Source organism: Cornus florida, unplaced genomic scaffold, assembly GCF_030987335.1.
Source record: "Cornus florida cultivar Cherokee Brave unplaced genomic scaffold, ASM3098733v1 CherokeeBrave_3.0.0_Hap2_Chr05, whole genome shotgun sequence".
Lineage (NCBI taxonomy): Eukaryota > Viridiplantae > Streptophyta > Magnoliopsida > Cornales > Cornaceae > Cornus > Cornus florida.
The window spans coordinates 94,042,972-94,060,836 of record NW_026775575.1 but is presented as its reverse complement, the minus strand read 5'-3'; the positions used below and the strand labels follow the sequence as shown (position 1 = coordinate 94,060,836).

At 36.9% G+C, this 17,865-nt stretch overlaps 2 protein-coding genes across 4 annotated transcripts; one reads left to right on the top strand and one right to left on the bottom strand.

Moving 5' to 3' along the window:
* The first annotated feature begins 1,050 nt into the window (after positions 1-1,050).
* On the top strand, positions 1,051-2,747 carry LOC132307714 (CBS domain-containing protein CBSX5-like). Its single transcript, XM_059805549.1, has 2 exons — positions 1,051-1,443; positions 1,652-2,747. Exons 1-2 carry the CDS (start codon positions 1,100-1,102, stop codon positions 2,496-2,498), a joined length of 1,191 nt encoding a protein of 396 aa, XP_059661532.1. The 5' UTR covers positions 1,051-1,099; the 3' UTR covers positions 2,499-2,747.
* Positions 2,748-5,656: 2,909 nt separating this feature from the next.
* LOC132307713 (uncharacterized) lies at positions 5,657-16,163 on the bottom strand. Of its 3 annotated transcripts, none has more exons than XM_059805546.1 (6): positions 15,706-16,161; positions 13,309-13,425; positions 12,976-13,101; positions 12,156-12,206; positions 6,831-6,942; positions 5,657-6,063 (listed from the first exon to the last, which is right to left on the bottom strand). In XM_059805546.1, exons 3-6 carry the CDS (start codon positions 13,096-13,098, stop codon positions 5,870-5,872), a joined length of 480 nt encoding a protein of 159 aa, XP_059661529.1. In that variant the 5' UTR covers positions 13,099-13,101; positions 13,309-13,425; positions 15,706-16,161; the 3' UTR covers positions 5,657-5,869. The 3 variants fall into 3 exon arrangements, with proteins under 3 accessions (XP_059661529.1, XP_059661531.1, XP_059661530.1); XM_059805548.1 differs by having other exon boundaries at positions 6,831-6,882; positions 15,706-16,024; XM_059805547.1 differs by lacking the exon at positions 13,309-13,425 and having other exon boundaries at positions 15,706-16,163.
* Positions 16,164-17,865: the final 1,702 nt, after the last annotated feature.

Here is a 17,865-nt window from a genome sequence, read left to right as displayed (position 1 = left end):
TCTAAACTTAATTAAAAATATATATATCAAAACTCAAAAGTAAGACTTTATTATCCTAATAAATTTTATAGTACTTATTGGTTGTTACAATTAAACATTAAGACCAAGATTTAATTTTCCCCACATGTAATAGGTGTGTGTGTGTGCGTTCATACTAGTAGGTGGCAGCATTACTGTCATATTACTTAATTCATGTTCATACTAATAAGCAGCTTACACACCTGAAAAATCATAAAATGTGCAGTCAAACTGCATCCACCACCCAATAAGCATAAATCAATTAAACAAAAGCACATACCTAATAACTATGTTTGTTACATATTTCTTCATCTGCTCTTTTTTTCTTTTTCTTTTTTTCATCTCAATTTTAAAATAACACCACCATTTTCTCATTGACAATGACCAATACAATCCAACCACATTAGCACTGGCATTAAACGATTAAAAAAACACAACTTATGCATCACATTTACCGAAAATTCATAACTAACACCAATTATTATTATTATTAGTTATTATTTTAATCTTTTTACACAATGATAAATATCGAATTGACAAGAGAGACCGATAATAGTCAATTTAAATGAAATAATATCACATGTTATCTTTTCTCTCCAATGTAAGTTGGTTAATTGAAAAAAAAAAAAAAATGCTAACAAAACTAATTTGACAGCAAGATACGATCTTTTATAGATAATTTCCTTATACCACCTTTCTGAGTTGATAACATATGATATAATATTTATATTCTCTCAACATGTGCAAATCTGAAAAACAAATCAATTGAAAATATATCTAATTTTCTCAAGAATCAGTTGATTTTTTTTATTTTTTCACACACGTCTAAACTTAACCACTACTCTCATATTGAAGGACCGTGGATTAAAGTATGCTGGTTTCAGCGGCCCAAAAGCCTCAGTGAGGCCTACTTGACGTTGGGCCCCACCAGTCATTGATACTACTTTGTACGGTACCTCATAAGATGCAAACACATAGTCTTTATATATATATATGCCTCCTCAGAAAAACAACCCAAACTCTCTCTCTCTCTATACAGATCCTCAGCATTTTTCTCTCTCTAAACCTCATTTACTCTTGTATGGCAGTTCGCTTGCTAGCCTATGAGATAGCTGATCTCTGCCTCGGCAAACCGCCGCTGAGGTCTCTCTCCGTCTCCGCCACCGTCGGCGACGCCTTGTCCGCCCTCAAAGCCTCCGAAGACACTTACATCAGCGTATGGAGCTGTGACCACTCCTCGCAGTCCAAAGCCGCCGCCGACGACGACGGCTGTCGCTGCGTTGGAAAGGTTTGCATGGTGGATGTCATCTGCTTCCTCTGCAGAGACGACAACCTCTCGTCTCCGTTCTCTGCTCTCAAGTCCCCTGTTTCTGCTCTGCTGTCAAAGCTTCCTGGCCTCGTCAAGCACGTGGATCCCTCTTCGAGGTAATGGATAACTTCTCTTTCTCTCTCCTCTCCTTGTTTGTTTCCGCAGAATTCATACATCTCTCTCTCCTCAATTTCTCGGTATTGTCGCCTTCATAAATCGAATCTCATAGCTCTGTATTTCGAATTTGAGCTTTAATTAGGGTTTGTTTCTGGATCTAGTACTCTCATCATTATAATGATGAAAATTGAATGCATTTTTTTGTAGTTTACTGGAAGCAATTGATCTGATCCTCCAAGGTGCTCAGAACCTAGTGGTTCCAATCAAGAGCAAGATGACGAGCAACTCCAGAAGAAAACTACTGCAAAAAGCATCCAATGCTTCAACAATCCATAACGGATCCGAATACTGTTGGCTAACACAAGAAGACGTAATCAGATTCCTACTGAGTTCAATTGGCCTCTTCTCACCTATCCCTGCACTCTCCATCGACACGCTCAAACTCATCCGCACCGAATTCTCGTCGATCGGATACTACTCCTCGGCCTCATCGGCGATTGGAGCCATATCCAGCTCTCTCGCCGACCAAACATCCGTCGCCGTCGTCGACGACGACGGCATTCTGATCGGCGAGATCTCGCCGTTTACTCTCAACTGCTGCGACGAGACGATCGCAGCGGCCATCACCACTCTCTCGGCCGGGGACCTGATGGCTTACATTGACTGCGGCGGTCCGCCGGAGGATATAGTGAGGGTGGTGAAGGCGAGGTTGAAGGAGAGGAATTCGGAGGCAATGTTGGAGGAATTTGCGATCTCGTCCTCTTCTGATGTTGGCTCCAACTCGAACTCGTCGTCGGACGAGGAGTCTCCGACGACGGCATTGCGTCGGTCGGGGAGGCACGGAAGGTCTAGCAGCTACTCGGCGAGGATGGTGAGGAGAGCGGAGGCAATAGTGTGCCATCCATGGAGTTCATTGGTGGCAGTGATGATTCAGGCGATTGCTCACCGCGTGAACTATGTTTGGGTCATCGAAGATGATGATTGCTTAACCGGAATTGTGACTTTCACTGACATGTTGGAAGTTTTCCGGGAACATATTCAGGCCATGGCCTGATATATGATAAGGAACTTTTAGAGTTCAAGTTCTGGCTCTGTACAAGTAGGAGAGAGAGAGAGTGAGAGGAACACGTTGTGAATATGAGCATGTTTTTTGGTCTTGCTTTTGTGTATCATTTCATTTGAGAATATGCTGCTGCTATTTGTGTCTTGCTTCTGGTATGATTTGCACTTTTGGTTTTATAATTTTGAGCTTTTCATCTTTTTTTCTATTTTATAATAAAAAGTAAAGAATTATGCACTGGAAGATATGATTTTAATGTTCATCTACTTTAACTTTTATTCTTATTTAATTATATAGTGGCATGGAAAATGAAGTGTGATGATCCCACATGAAATAATTGTGGCCACTTGGAGGGTCAAAAGTGCACTAAAAAAAACTAATTAAATCATATTTTCTCTGTGCCTAACTGCCTATCCCATCATTTCAGCAACTGAGTGAAAAATTAGCATATTTTTTGTTGGAGTAATTTGGTGATGGGGAAGATACATCTCAAAAAGTTGTCTCAATTTACTAAGCACAGGAACTGCAACTTGCTAGTCATGCCCTAACTCCATTTCTAAAAATCTAAATTGTTATCATGGGATCAGAAATTTAAATACAAACAATCACTTTGTGAAAAAATAATATTCAAAGATTAAATTTATTTCAAATTTTTTTGTTTCAGGTTGCTTATCAGCCAGACCGACTCATTTTCTGGCATGTTGTGATTTCTATGCTAGAAGCTGAGAACACGAGAGCAAAAATTTTAACTCTTTCAAATTTTAAATTGGACAAATGATGTTAATATGAAACTGTTTTTGTTTGTATCAATCACTATTGATGAGGATTTGTCTTGCTGTTTATGATGATTCTTGATTTGATATGCTTATTAGCTTCTACTTCTTGTTTTCTGTACTAGAGTGAAAACAGGAATAAACAAATTTGACCTCCCCCTAATGGTTGGATCAAGTATGTAGGTAACTTAACTCTGGTGTCTTGAAAGTATAGGTTTAAAGTTTGATTTCAAGGTTGATTCCAGTAAGTCACTTGACTCTAGTCGGATTTAAGATTCAATTATAATTTCTTAAAGAAAGGAGGTGTGTGAATAACTAAAAATAATACGACCACACACACACACACACATATATATATGACCTACCTCTCTCTATCCTTCTCGTTGTTACAGTGTGAAATTTGATATGGGTAAGATAAGTTCAAGCCTTTGTCTAAAGATTGGTTACCAGCTATTCTCATGGCAGATGTATGAAGATATCACCAAGAGTCGGAAATGGTGAACATCGTGCATTCTCTGTCAATTAAGAATTTTAGTCAGGAAACCATCTGCATCACATCAAGGTTGGTAATTTTGCACATTAATTTCCCGCGTTGTGATTGTTCATAGACCAATAATTCCGGACTATATAATAATTTTTTGCATTTGCTAAAAAAACATTATTAGACCTCCGGTGATTTTTAAAATGTCAAGTTTCTACTATCTGCATTTATTAATATAACTTCTAACCCTTCTTTTATATATATATATATATATATATATATATATATCATAAGTAATACAAATCTTTTCAATAGGTGTCGCTATCATGCTCGTTCCCGCTCTTACACTCCGCATGCACGATTCAAATTTTCACTATTTATAACTTAATTATATTACTCTCATATTTCCACTCCACGGGACTTAGATTAGACTTGGTACATATTTTCCCCACTCCTCTCTCCCCACGTAATAGTGGTGGTCCTACTGGTAGGTAGTCAGTTATGCTTAGAGACGTAATTGATTATATATGGCCCTTCTAGAACTACTTTGTCCTTTTAGATAGAGCTTTCACAACGTTTGTCCTCGTGTCAAAAACATGAATTATTATCTTTGTATCTCTCAAAACTAACAACATGACAAGATGTCAGGACCAAAACAGCACTTGGTGTCTTCAACCAATTTACGTGGTTAAAAATACAAAAACATTCTATTTCAGAAATGATCTCAGGAATGTCTCACCAACTCAATTAAATTCCCAACCCATACGCTCAACAATAACTTCGAATCCATTTTGAGAACCAACACGCAACACCATCCTTGCAAAAGTATAAAATAAAAATTGAGAAACCATTTGAAAAACTGTTAAATAACTATATATAATATAGCTAGTGATTGTCCCCTACAAGTCGTGATTTCAGACATTGACTGTCCCAAATGTGACTTCAAACTCCAGTAATCCAATGACTTGAAATTAGTCTCACCCAAAAGCCAAAGTACCTCTCTGGTAAATGAAGTCACATGCCCTAAATAGTGTTGTTAGATATGAGCCTTTTGGTTATAGAGGTCACTATGGAAACCCTATCTATACGGTAGAAGTGACCTATGATAAAAGAGAAACAGTATGCCTGTAGGACCCTTCTGGGGTCATCAGATATTGAATCCCTACCCACCATGCCTAAACAAAATGAAATCATCTAACTCCAACTGCTCCATTGGTTGCAACAATTAGGGCTACCCTACTGCATCTGATTGTTATATGTTCTTGCACAAACTCATGGTTTAGTACCCCTTTTTTTTTTTTTTATCAGATACTAAATCTTCTCTGCTCTGTAATCGAACTCTAAGTAGCTAACAGGCATAATTTGCTCCAACATGCACGCAGCAAACTATCATTAATGCAATGAAGAAGATGCTAAATGCTACAAGCCATGGCCGGTGGGTTGGGTATTAGATATTATTGATCATGCTCGTTGGCCAATTCTCCCAAAAAAAAAAAATCAGAAAAGACAGGTAACTGAATTTACCCAAATCGGGTCCCCTAAAACCTATGGTCACCATGTACACTGTATTGTTTACTCAATGTAAGTTCAGTAATTCTACTACCCTCGGGCTCAGAGAGAAAATAGTCTATTTCCATGAAATGAAGAAACATTAAGCTTTCAAAATAAAATCCTATTTGGTTGCACATGCCAACACTTATAGAGCACACGAGTTCTCATGAAATCCAACATATTCTATGGGATTAGACGTGTTAGGAAATGGGAAACATATGCTTCCTCTTTTTCATGTAAAAGGATTTGCCAATCCTGTTCATTTTCTTTTCTTTTTAAATTAAATGAGAACTATATACAGATATGAATAATAACTACTATCATTCCAACCAAATGAGAGCAAAAAATAACAAAGGAAAATAGTATTATAATTATTTGGTAATAGGAAAGGATTGACACAATATCTACATAACACGTTGGAATGAGTGATATTTTTCAATCTCAATACTCGAAATACTCAATATCTACAATTTTGATTTTGCATTTGGATGCAGTCGACTGTATTTCCTTCATTTTGGAAAGATTAGACATCATACCTGTCATTTGTTAATAATTTACTATTACATATTAGCCTCCTGGGTCACTGAATCTTCAACATCATCATCTTCAGGCAATAATCTAAACTTGAGAATCTTGTGGAGGCGGGCAATTGGCTTGACTTCCTTGACTGAAGCTTGCTTTGGGTCTATTATGCATCTGCCCGAGAAAAGGTTTGTTTCAGATGGTCCTGTCTCTTCATGAACCACGGGGGCCACTTCAAAAAAAAAAAAAAAAATGTTGCATTAGTATCATAAATGATAGCCACAATTCCATTCAATCATTACTTCTGAAATCTGAACTAGAAGTGTAATGGCAAGAAGAATTTCTTTGCAGCAGAGGTAAGGTGATGCCAATTTTTACAGTTTTCTCACTTCCTAAACATTGCTTATCATGGACAGGGAGCAACCAGAGAAAACATAATGAAATTAAAATCTTTCTTTTAGTAGAAAATAACAGGAATTCTAAAGAGGATTGTATGATCCGGAAAAAAGGAGAGAAGCTCCTCTACAAGAACCAATTTCGGTATACCAAAAATAATTAAAAACTTGTTGGAATTTGGAACTTCTGGCGGGAACAAATGTTGTTACTAGAAATGCATAAATTAAAGCCATGGATACACTTGTACTGACGGACCCTTTTTTTTTAACAAGACTGAAAACGGAATTTATATGCTTAAAAATTCAAGTCACATAAAAAAGACAGGGTCTCATAGACATTATCAGTCTGTTGCATGTTACAAATTACCAGGTAAGAGAATCTCACAACCATCACATGTTGGGCATCTGGTCTTGCCATGTATGGGAAACTGTTTATGGCTTGGGGGAAGGAAGAAAAATAATATTTGGAATCCTCCACCTCCTTGGCAACTCAAAAGAGCATGATAGTATAAGCAGCCAATAATAGTTGTGTAATTTTATAGGGAAATGCTTCTAGGCATAGCTCTAGAGATGGGTTAAATAGTAGGAAAGAAATGCGACTGACCTTCTTCAGTGAAAACAAGGCATGTTCCAATTGTTTCTTCGTATTCTCCAATCTGTGAAATCAACAAGTGATAAAGAATCATGGGTTTGTCCTTGTAAGCTACCATGGTCAACTGAAGAAAGAAAAAGGAAAAGGAAAGAAAAGCTAAGCCATGGGAAAATAAAAACAACGAGAATAGTTCAATTCATTTCACCGCTACAGATGCAGATGATGCAGTCAATAAAAGGCTCAAGAAAGAGCAAATTCTATTATGAGCACTTGGTACAATTCCAAGGCAGGGTCCTCTTAGGAGCTAGCACAAATAAGTTCTGAACCAAAATAGGTCTTATATATGGCTTCTTTAAGTTAACATGCTACCGGTTTAATTTCATGTACCTTTTTCATGTTTTAACAGTCAAGAGTTTATTGCTATTTGGTAATTACAAAATTTGTTGGAAATAGGCTGTTGAAGAGGTCTATGTGTCGTATTTTGGGCCAAATAGTGATATTGGGACTTTATTTGTGGAATCCAGTAGGCATGTATGGCTTTTGCCAGTCAAAGTGTCAAAGTATGGAGATTGGGAATCTCAAGAAAGGGTTCATGTCAGGTAGCACCTCATTTTCTTGTCTGATCGACAAGAAAACCACCTCTGATCTGGTATTTGAGGGGAAAAAAATAAAAAATAAATTAAGAAGAAGAAGAAGAAAGAAAGGCTTATTTGCTGCCTCACTTTTATGCCTGATCAGATTATTCCAATAAAATGACTTTACCAAATAGAGGTCAATATATAACCAGTCAGCCTTATCCTCAACTAACATGATTCTTGGAATAGCAAACTGCCCTTGCATAGCACTACACCATGCTTTCTATTGAATAAATATAAGTAGAATGAAGCTTCAGAAGCTCTGAAGCTCTATGAGGATTATGTGATGCAATTTCAAATCCAAGTCTAATACAAATCTTCTTCTCTTATTTCTTGGTTTTCTTTTAGTTTACGCATTTTCAAGCCTTCAAACTCCATAATAAAACCTGGTAATCACTCTCTCCAGCTATAACAAGCCTACTTTGATAAGGACCAATCCTTATCTCCATCAATGGGGACAAAGCTCCGGGCCTGATGGGTTTACTATGCGTTTTCTGATGGAAAGTTGGGCGGTAGTGAGAAATGAGGTGATGGGTTTTCAGGAGTTTCATTCTACTGGAATCTTTGAGAAGTCGCTAAATGCCTCATTCATTGCCCTCATCCTTGAGAAGGGAGTCGCTTCTGACATTAAGGATTTTCGACCAATTAGCTAAGTGGGTTGTATTTACAAACTCATAACTAAGATGCTTGCTCTAAGGATGAGGGAAGTTATGGATGGGATTATCTCGGATTCCCAAAATGCTTTTGTTGAAGGACGGCAAATTCTTGATTCAGTTCTTATTGCAGGCGAATGTGTGGATTCTAGATTGTGAAGTGGTGTTCCTAGAGTTTCATGCAAACTTGATATTGAGAAAGCGTACGATCATGTGAACTGGAATTTCCTACTTTATTTGTTACAAAGAATGGGGTTTGGAAGTAGATGGAGGATATGGATTGAGACATGTCTTTTGTCTGTCAACTTCTCAATTCTTGTGAATGGATCTCCCGCTAGTTTTTTTCGGTGTATCAGACAAGGTGATCCTTTGTCGTCTTTCCTTTTTCTAATTGTGACGGAGGGCTTAAGCAGACTTATGCGCAGAGCAGAGGATCTTGGTCTCATTAAGGGATTCAGGGTGAGAAGAGACAGTCCATCAGGTGGAGATCTCTCATTTACTTTTTGCAGACGACACCCTGGTTTTCTGTGATACTGATGTGTCTCAATTTCGATATTTGAGGTGCATCCTAGCTTGTTTTCAGGCGGTTTCCGAGCTAAAGGTAAACGTGGCTAAGAGTGTGCTTATCCCGGTAGGGAATGTTCAGGATATTTCTTCTTTAGCTGCAGTCCTTGGGTGTAGGGTGAGTTCCTTTCCTATTCCTTACTTGGGTTTGCCCCTAGGGGTCTCTTCTAGGAGAGTAGGGAGTTGGGATTCTATGATTGACAGACATGCGAAGAGATTGGCAGGATGGAAGAAGCAATACTTATCTAAAAGGGGTAAAGTTACTCTTATTAAGAGCACTTTATCGAGCCTCCCCACATATTTTCTATCTATGTTCCAAATTCCATGCTCCGTTGCTAATAGGATTGAAAAAATTCAAAGGGATTTCCTTTGGAGCGGAAGGGGAGAAGAGTTCAAGTATCACCTTGTCAGATGGGAGCAAGTCTGCAAGCCCATGAAGTTAGGTGGTCTTGGTATTAGCCAATTGGTTCCTTTTAATCAAGCCCTCCTAGGTAAATGGTTGTGGAGATATGGGAAGGAAAGACATCGTCCTTGGTGAAGGTTAGTCTCATGTCGGTATGGGGAAGACTTTGGCGGTTGGTCTACCCGTCCGGTTTCTCTTGTGGGAGGAGTTGGGATATGGAAATCCATTCGGAAGGGATGGGATGCCTTTTCCTTTCATATCAAATTCAAAGTTCGTGACGGCAGATGTGTTCGTTTTTGGAAAGATCTTTGGTGTGGTGATCATTATCTCGTACATTTCCCAGATTATACAGTATTGCAGTTGATAAACATGCCTACGTAGCTGACTGTTATCGGCTTGATAGTAGTGGGATTACGTGGGACGTGTATTTTCGGCGTTCATTTCAGGATTGGGAGTTGGACGAGGTAAGTGTTTTTCTGGATCAATTGTATCGGCAGGAGGGAGTTGGCACGGGTTATGAAAATTTGACATGGATTCCCTCTTCTCACAGTCGTTTCAAAGTAAGATCTTTGTTCTTATGTCTGTCTAATTTTGATAGCCTTGACTTCCCGTGGAAGACCATTTTGCGTTCTATGGCTCCAACTAGAGTGGCATTCTTTGTATGGACCGCTGTTTGGGGCAAGATACCGACGATTGATAATTTGAGGAAGAGGGGAAATTGTTTTGTTAATTGGAGTTGCCTATGCAAGCAAGATGGGGAGTCAATTGATCATCTCTTAATGCATTGTCCTGTGGCGCACGACTGTTGGAATCTTATTCTTGGGTTATTTGGCATGCGTTGGGTAATGCTACGTTCCTCTAAGGATTTGATTCATGCTTAGAAAGGATGTCGTGTGAATAGGGGTGTACGCGATTACTGAAGAATTGTCCCACATTGCGTTTGGTGGTGTATCTGGAATGAGAGAAATAGTAGAATGCTCGAAGGGAGGAGTCGTCTACGGCGACGTTGAATCTTTTTATTATTCGTTCTCTCTTCAATTATGTGAAGAGGAGTTCTTGCTCCTCTTCTAATGATTTAATTACTTTTTCGAATTCTTTGGGGCCTTAGCCCCCGGTTCCACTATTGTTTAAGGGACGCGTTCCCCTTTTGAACGCCTTTTTATTTCATTATTACTTATCAAAAAAAAAAAAAAAAATGGCTCAAAAATCCACAATCCAGAAAAGAAAAAATCAATAAATAAAAGATCATTCTTGCTACTCACTGGTACTGTTTATAGCCCAGGTGTTGAACCCCTAAAATTTTGATAAGTAGGAGGACAAAGAAAAGGACAGGATATTATTAGTTTAGAGAGAAGATAAAGAAAATGATAACCTTAATTAATCTTCCATTGTATTTGGATAACTAAAGGGCTAGCCCAATGCACGAGGCTTCCACCATTGCGGGGTTTGGAGAGGGTTAGATGTATGCAGCCTTACATTTGCATGGAGAGGTTGTTTCCAGTGTATTTTGATAACTAATAAGGCAAAAAAAAAAATAAAGGAAAGATTGTGCTGACAATGCTCGGGAAAAATAACATATAGGAAAGGAAGAAATGTTTTATTATCCATGTGGAAAGGAAATAACGGAAGTTCACTTGTATTAATAATATGAGAAAAATGACTAATCACTAGTTCCCTTATCTTTTCCTTTCAAATCATCCAACTTTTGGACGAACAACAAAATTAGTATTTGAGAGGCTAACAAATCCTACTCCTCCCTCCCATTCCTTTCCTTTCACTCCTTATTTCTAAAGCAAACACAAGGTAATCTCTCCCTCCCTCCCTCTCCCTTCCTTTTCTTTTCTTCCAACTCCTTGAATCCAAATGCACTGTAAAACTCCATACCCTTGCCAACCTTTTATCCACAAAACTGATCATGATAAGACTTAATCCCTCTTTATTATCCTTATCAGTTGTTATTTCTAAAGCAAACACAAGGTAAACTCTTCCTCCCTCTCCCTTCCTTTTCTTTCCTTCCAACTCCTTGAATCCAAAAGCACTGTAAAAATTAAAATCCATACCCTTACCAATGTTTAATCCACAAAATTGATCATGATAAGCCTTAATTCCTCTTTGTTGTCCTTATAAGTTGTGGCATTAAATCGAACTAGAGTTTCTTCACACTGTCCCACACTAACAGATGATTAAGCAAACAACGCATTTTCACCAACTAGATCTTGTTGGGTAGAAATTTGATCTGACCAAGTGACTTCAGTTGTCTCCATTGCATTAAGACAGTGATAGGTGTAGTGCCAAAAACAGGCCCACGTGTAAAATGACCACTTTTCATTTATTAATAGTTAGCTTGAGGAGATATTTAGCATAAACATAAGAATGGCATGAGTGAATCCATGAGATTGTGTTACACATTGTAAATTTGTGCTTCATATGGCCTGTGTCAATGTGAGTGACAACAAGCATCTCTAGGAACAATACACCAGCATTAACAGATCAGCTCAGAGCAGAGCAAGAGTAGATGCCCCATGGAATTCAAATTCAGTTAGTTCCTCTTGGGATCACTCTAAAGTGGTGCCAACAAACAATATAGAACCCACGGAATATAGAAACTCTCACCATATAAAATATTACAATGATTCAAAGAAATTCCATTGTGGAATCTTAGAATGCATGTGTTTAATAAATGATAAGAAAACATAATAGACTCATATAAATGTTACCAAAAGTATAGGTTCAATTCAATTGAGAATAAGAACAACATTAACTGCTGAAAATTTCCTACATAGAAATTTTCAAGGTTCACATCAAAAGCATGAACTATTTTTAGTAGGCCTAAGACATTGAACCAATCCAAGGTTTCAATTTGCATGGAGGCACAGCCAATGTTTTGCCAATTTTTCACCACTAATCCTTGAATTAGAAAAGGGGAAGAAGAGAGTACCATAACATCTTAAACAATTAAAAAGGAACAATTTGTAGTCCAGCATATATTTATTTCAAATATCAAAGACAAAATGTTAAAACTCAGAATGATAACATAAATCCCACTCAAACTGAACAAAACTATTGCAAGCCGTTAACTCACCAGCTTCACTTTGTCATCAATAATCAAAATTGGGTTCATCGTGTCCAGACCCTGCAGTTTTTTAGAACATCTTAATAACAATATAAACAGGAGATAAAATGATAACTTTGATGAGTAGATCTAAAAAACACTTCTTAATCTATCTATCCGCTCTTTCGATCTGTGCTATTGAAAAAGAGAAAAACATTTTTAGGTCACAAAATCCATAGAAAGAAACCATCATCCTCCACTTCTAACTCAGAAAATGCAATTTCTGCAAGAAGTTAAACAGCAATGCAAAATGAAACCTTCCTCAGTAAATTGACGCTCGAATAATTGAAACTTTTGCATTCTTCCAGTGACCAACGGAAAATCATGCAAAAAAAATCAGAAGACTAAATTCAACTAATCAGAAGGTTAGTTTATTTTGTCTGCATTAATTTTTGAGCCAGAAATCTCCTTAACAACCCACATTTAGCAGAAATCCAAGATTGCATGTTTGCGAGATAAATAAAGGTTCAGTCCTTCAATATATTTATATATTCATGATCCAAATAGTTAGTTTATATATTCCAGACAAAAAAAATTCTTATACCCAAGTAGTACGCCTAATTTGAAAAGACGTCACATTTGCATAGGTATCCAGAATATGGAATGCTTAAAAGATGCGACTATATTGTGACACAAAGAACTTTAATAAAATTGAACAGGAATTGAATGTAACATTATGTTCAAACCCTCAGAACAACGGGCGATATTGAAGAATTAAAAATAAAATAAAATCCAAATTGCTTAGGTAAAAGATTTTAGAAAGACAAATATTGCAGGTTTATAAATGTACCGATAGAACATATGGTGCATTTGGTGGAATGTGAACATGCCCAGAAACACCATCTAGATCGATCAACACATAATCCTCTTCTTCATCCTCCTTACAATCATGGGAACATGAAGTTGCCGACATTACCTGTACACAATTGAGAATGATAATAATAAGACTTTGTTAAGGTAAAAAAATAATAATAATAGATTAAAAATAATAATAATAATTAAAAAAATAGTAGTGAAATTGTTGTTTCATGAGGTAACACATGCAGCAAGCATATTAATAAGTATAATATCGAATAAGTAAACATATCAATTTCTGAACAACACTGATGACCACGGGTCTGACATGTTATGAAGATTCCAGCCGCTTAGTGGTATCTTAGCAGTAAAACAATATGCTAGGATTTGAGTCTCCTTTAGAGCATGAATATCATCGATTCATCCTCATCCTCTTCCCAGTTTCCTATCAAAAAAATAAAATAAATTAATGGATACAACATATTATATTCTAAGTCACTAAGCATTTTGCATGCTAGTTGTGACATCTTAACTAAAATTTTGGTAAAGAGCTTTGACTTCCAATTATGCTAATAACAACAACAATAATAATATCACCAAGCTTCTCTCTCAGACCGTAAATACTTCTTTGGATCCTAGTAAAACCTACATGGACAATAAATCTCCAAGGCTCAATTATTCATAACGAGGCTCAGGTTCAATTATTAATAATGAGGGAGAAATTGGAGATGACGTTAATCATAGAATCAAGGAAAGATGGGTTAAATGGAGTAGTGCATCTAGTAATATTATATCGTGAGATAGGCGTATCCCCTTAGAATTGAAAGGGGAGTTCTATTATTAGACCAGTCATACTTTATGATATTGAATGTTGGGCACCTAGGAAGTAACATTTCCATAAAATGAGTGTGGCAGAAATGCGAATGTTGACATTGATGTGCGGTAAGACGAGAAAGGATAGAATTAGAAATGATCACATTCGAGAGATGGTTGGAGTAACACCAATTGGAGATAAAATGAGAGAAAATAGGTTAAGATGGTTTGGACACCTTTAAGTGCGCAAGTTAGGAAAAGTGACATAGTCCACATTGATGGTAATACTAGGGGAAGAGGAAGACCAATATTAATGTGGGTAGAGTTAAGAAAGAAAGATATGATAGCATGTGAATTGATTGAGGCTATGGCCTTAGATAGAGCATAATGGAAACATGGAATTCATGTAGCCGACCCCAAATAATTGGGAAAAAGGCTCGGTTGTTGTTGTTGTTGTATTTTTTTCCCAGATTAAGATGATGACCTAACCAATCGAGCCACTTTATATTCTGGACTGGAGGATTTCTTAGTTGCATAAAACAGCTGGGCAACTAGACCTATTCCCAACAATTCAATTAAAGAAAAACATAGTGCAAAAATGGCCACAATAAAATGCCTTTCCGAGCTTTACCAAAAATAGATAGTAGAAGATCTAGCCTTCAAAGGGCTTATTAACAATGATTGAATATATTACAATTCTTCCTTTAGAAATTAAAGAATGTCTTTTTGACCATCTAACAGATATGTGACGGTTCATACTCCCTAACACCTTGGCACCCCACATATAAGCATTGAGCAATAAGGATTGACGAACCACATTATAAGGTCCATATATTTTCTTCCCTCTGATGTCATCCCACCGTATGAATTTCTAATGCTCATAAGAAACCATTACATTAATATTCAATTAAGTTCCTTGTACAAGCTTTCAACTACTAATACTTGCATCATGCTTCCATAGTGAATCAATCGCCTGTGTTTCTCCAACCAAGTGGCCATCTACCATTCAATCTAAAGAAACCAATTCCATCAAACCACATCTCGAAGTTCATAACACTGTTCTCTCTCCTCAATCTTCCCTTTGTATATATTATACCAATTTTTTTTTTTTTTTTTGGTTCATATATTTTATCAAATCACATGGACAAGAACAATCATTATGATTTAAGTGTCTTTGATTCAGTATATAATGTTATTTAGCATCTTACTCATAATAGATATTCTATATTGTGGCGCCAAGGTCATTGTAGCATGATGGTTAAGTGTCATAATGGCATCTAATAGGGAGAGAGGGGGTTATGATTTGATTCTTGCATTGATTAAAAGAAAATGTTGTTCTATGGCTATGGGAACTAGGGCATTCATACTTTTGACAAATAATTGAAAATTTTAACACATCCCAGGTTTACATTATGATGATGAATAAAGCCATCTTAGCCTCTCAGGCTTCTTAGCTAAAGTAGTGGTAAAGGTTAAACATACTGCTATGCTTCTTTTCTGCAACCTAGAGATAATTATACATAGATTCGCACGCTGGCACATATTTATTTTAAAAATTGCACAGAAACATATGCATCAGACACCTATCTATATACAATCAACTCAGTCTCTTTTTTTTTAATCTCTCTTTCTGTTGGATCATGGAAGACCTGACCTATTTGCTTTCTCTGCCTTGACTACCATTCAATGTATCGATAAAGAAAGAAATGTAAGATTGATTTTTGATGTAGCGAACAGCTTCCAGTACATACATACATACACGCACACAACATGTGTATAATATGTATGTGTGTGTGTGTGTGTGTGAGGCAATTTATCAAGCATGTAGAGGGCATTGTAACAACAAGCGTATACATTGGAACCCAATAGTGAAAATGATAGTAACATCTAAGATTGATTAAGAGGAACTCACCAATTAGTATATAATTTCAAGTGTCAATCGCGGCCAAAGAGGGGTGGTAGGAGAGAAGAACGGAAAGAGGCAATAGTGGTCACCACAAGGCTACCGATAAATACAGTTTGTTTGCTAGCTGTATTTTCCACTGGGTTTAAAACTAAGTCGGGTAAAGTTACCACGGTATATGTACTCGCTTCTTATATCCGGTACATTCTATATGTACTTATTAAATCATTAGCTGACTCGAGCTATTAGTTAAAGGCCCATGTTCAAGAATAGTTAGTTCATTCAATATGCCTAACAACCATTAATATGGTTTCAGGTTATGCCTAAACCTTGAAATTTAAAATCAAATCAACTAATTATGGGACCAAATTTTCTCAACCATTTTAATTTTTACCCCAAGTTTTTGATCTATTTGACAAACATTATTCAAACACAGGAAACTCTAATCAAATTGAACAATGAAAAAATGTTGAACAAATCTTTCTGGAGTATTTCACAATTTTCATGTACGTGTAATGTTTGTACAATTGGAGCTTGTCTACAATTTTATTTATGTATTATTAGTATTATTATTTTTAAAAAAGCAAGCCAAATATAGTGGTTGGACTTATTGATGGGTTAAAAATAGGACTTGTCCAGTTGTCCCCATTGTTATTTGGCTAACTTAAAATTAAAAATTAAAAAATAAATAAAATAAAATAAAATACTATTACTAAATAAATAAAGTCTGTATCCGTGTTACTCTGTCAAATCCTTAGTGAGGAAGGCTTGACTAAGCCAACCATTTTTATTTATTTTTATTTCACGACTAAACCAACAAATATTGCTATATAATTTGTATTATGATAATTCAAGTTTTAGACTTTTCAATTACTAGTATATAAATTAAATAAAAGTACAACTTAGAGATGCCCGTGTTTGCAACCAACCTTTAACGAGTCTCTGGTGCCGGGTGAGTGATATAAAAGTCCTACTCTCGAGCTATACACAAAAGAGGCACGCGCCTTGTCCTCCAGATTTCGGAAATTTTCTTTCCTTTTTCTTTTTGGTAACCTCAAATTCATACCCATAACAATATGGAGTAAATTTTTAACTTCAAAGCAGAAACTTAACATCACTTTGTATTTGGGAAAATTTAGTTCATAATTTAAATTAAATTTTAATTTCAAGGCACGATTTGTGACCACCCTGATTTTTCAAACCAGTGCGTCCTGTAATAAACCGAAGTTTGACTCAATAACGAATCCGAAATGCAAAAGCGAAAACAGAAACAAGGTCTCTAGCATATACAACATCCCTAGGACGCTAAAGTGACCTTCTATGAGGTCACGGAACTCCACGAGAACCGACGCGAAAAAAAAAAAAAAAAAAAAAAAGACCAAAAAAGACCCCAAGGACAAAATAGTCTTTTTACATATAAGCAATGTCTCTGGAAATGTACATAATTTCCAAGACATATCCGTGACTTCCCATGAAGTCACAGAACTCAAAAAAAAGCATAGCGGAAGCAATTTAGAAAGCAAAACCGGATAAGTTTAGCCCCAAGGGCAAAATGAGATTTTTAGCAAGATTTGAGTGCTACCAAGCACATCGTTGGATAAACAACGAAAAATTAATCAAGTTGGACTCAAAAATCGTTTGATTCGGAATTCGGACGAAGAAGTTATAGCCTAACAACCAAAAACTAACAAATAAAGCCCTAGGGGCAGACTGGTAATTTTTCAAAAAGATCCAAGTGCAACCGAGCACACCACTGGATAGACGACGAAAAATTAATAAATTCCAAAAAAAAAAATTCATCTCATTCGGAATCCGAACAAGGAAGAACGGACCCGGAAAAGAAATGACATCGCAGCGGCATAAGGCATTAGGCCAACAGCCCACGCGCGTGCCGTTCGGGGGCACCGAGGCATGGCGCGCGCGGGCGTGATGCGGGCCATGCGTCGCGCACCGCGCATGCTGTGCGCGCGGCACAAGCCATGACAGACACTATTGCTAACAACAGTCCTTTGCTGCAACTGAGAGCTATTATAGGCATCTAAATAGACTTTTTTGGAAAAACACAAAGAAGAAACCCCCCCTAAAATCAAGTTTTCTACCCAACTATATCGAAAGCAAAATTTAAAACGCGCTATGAAATGCCCAGAATACCCTTGGAACAGATTAGGC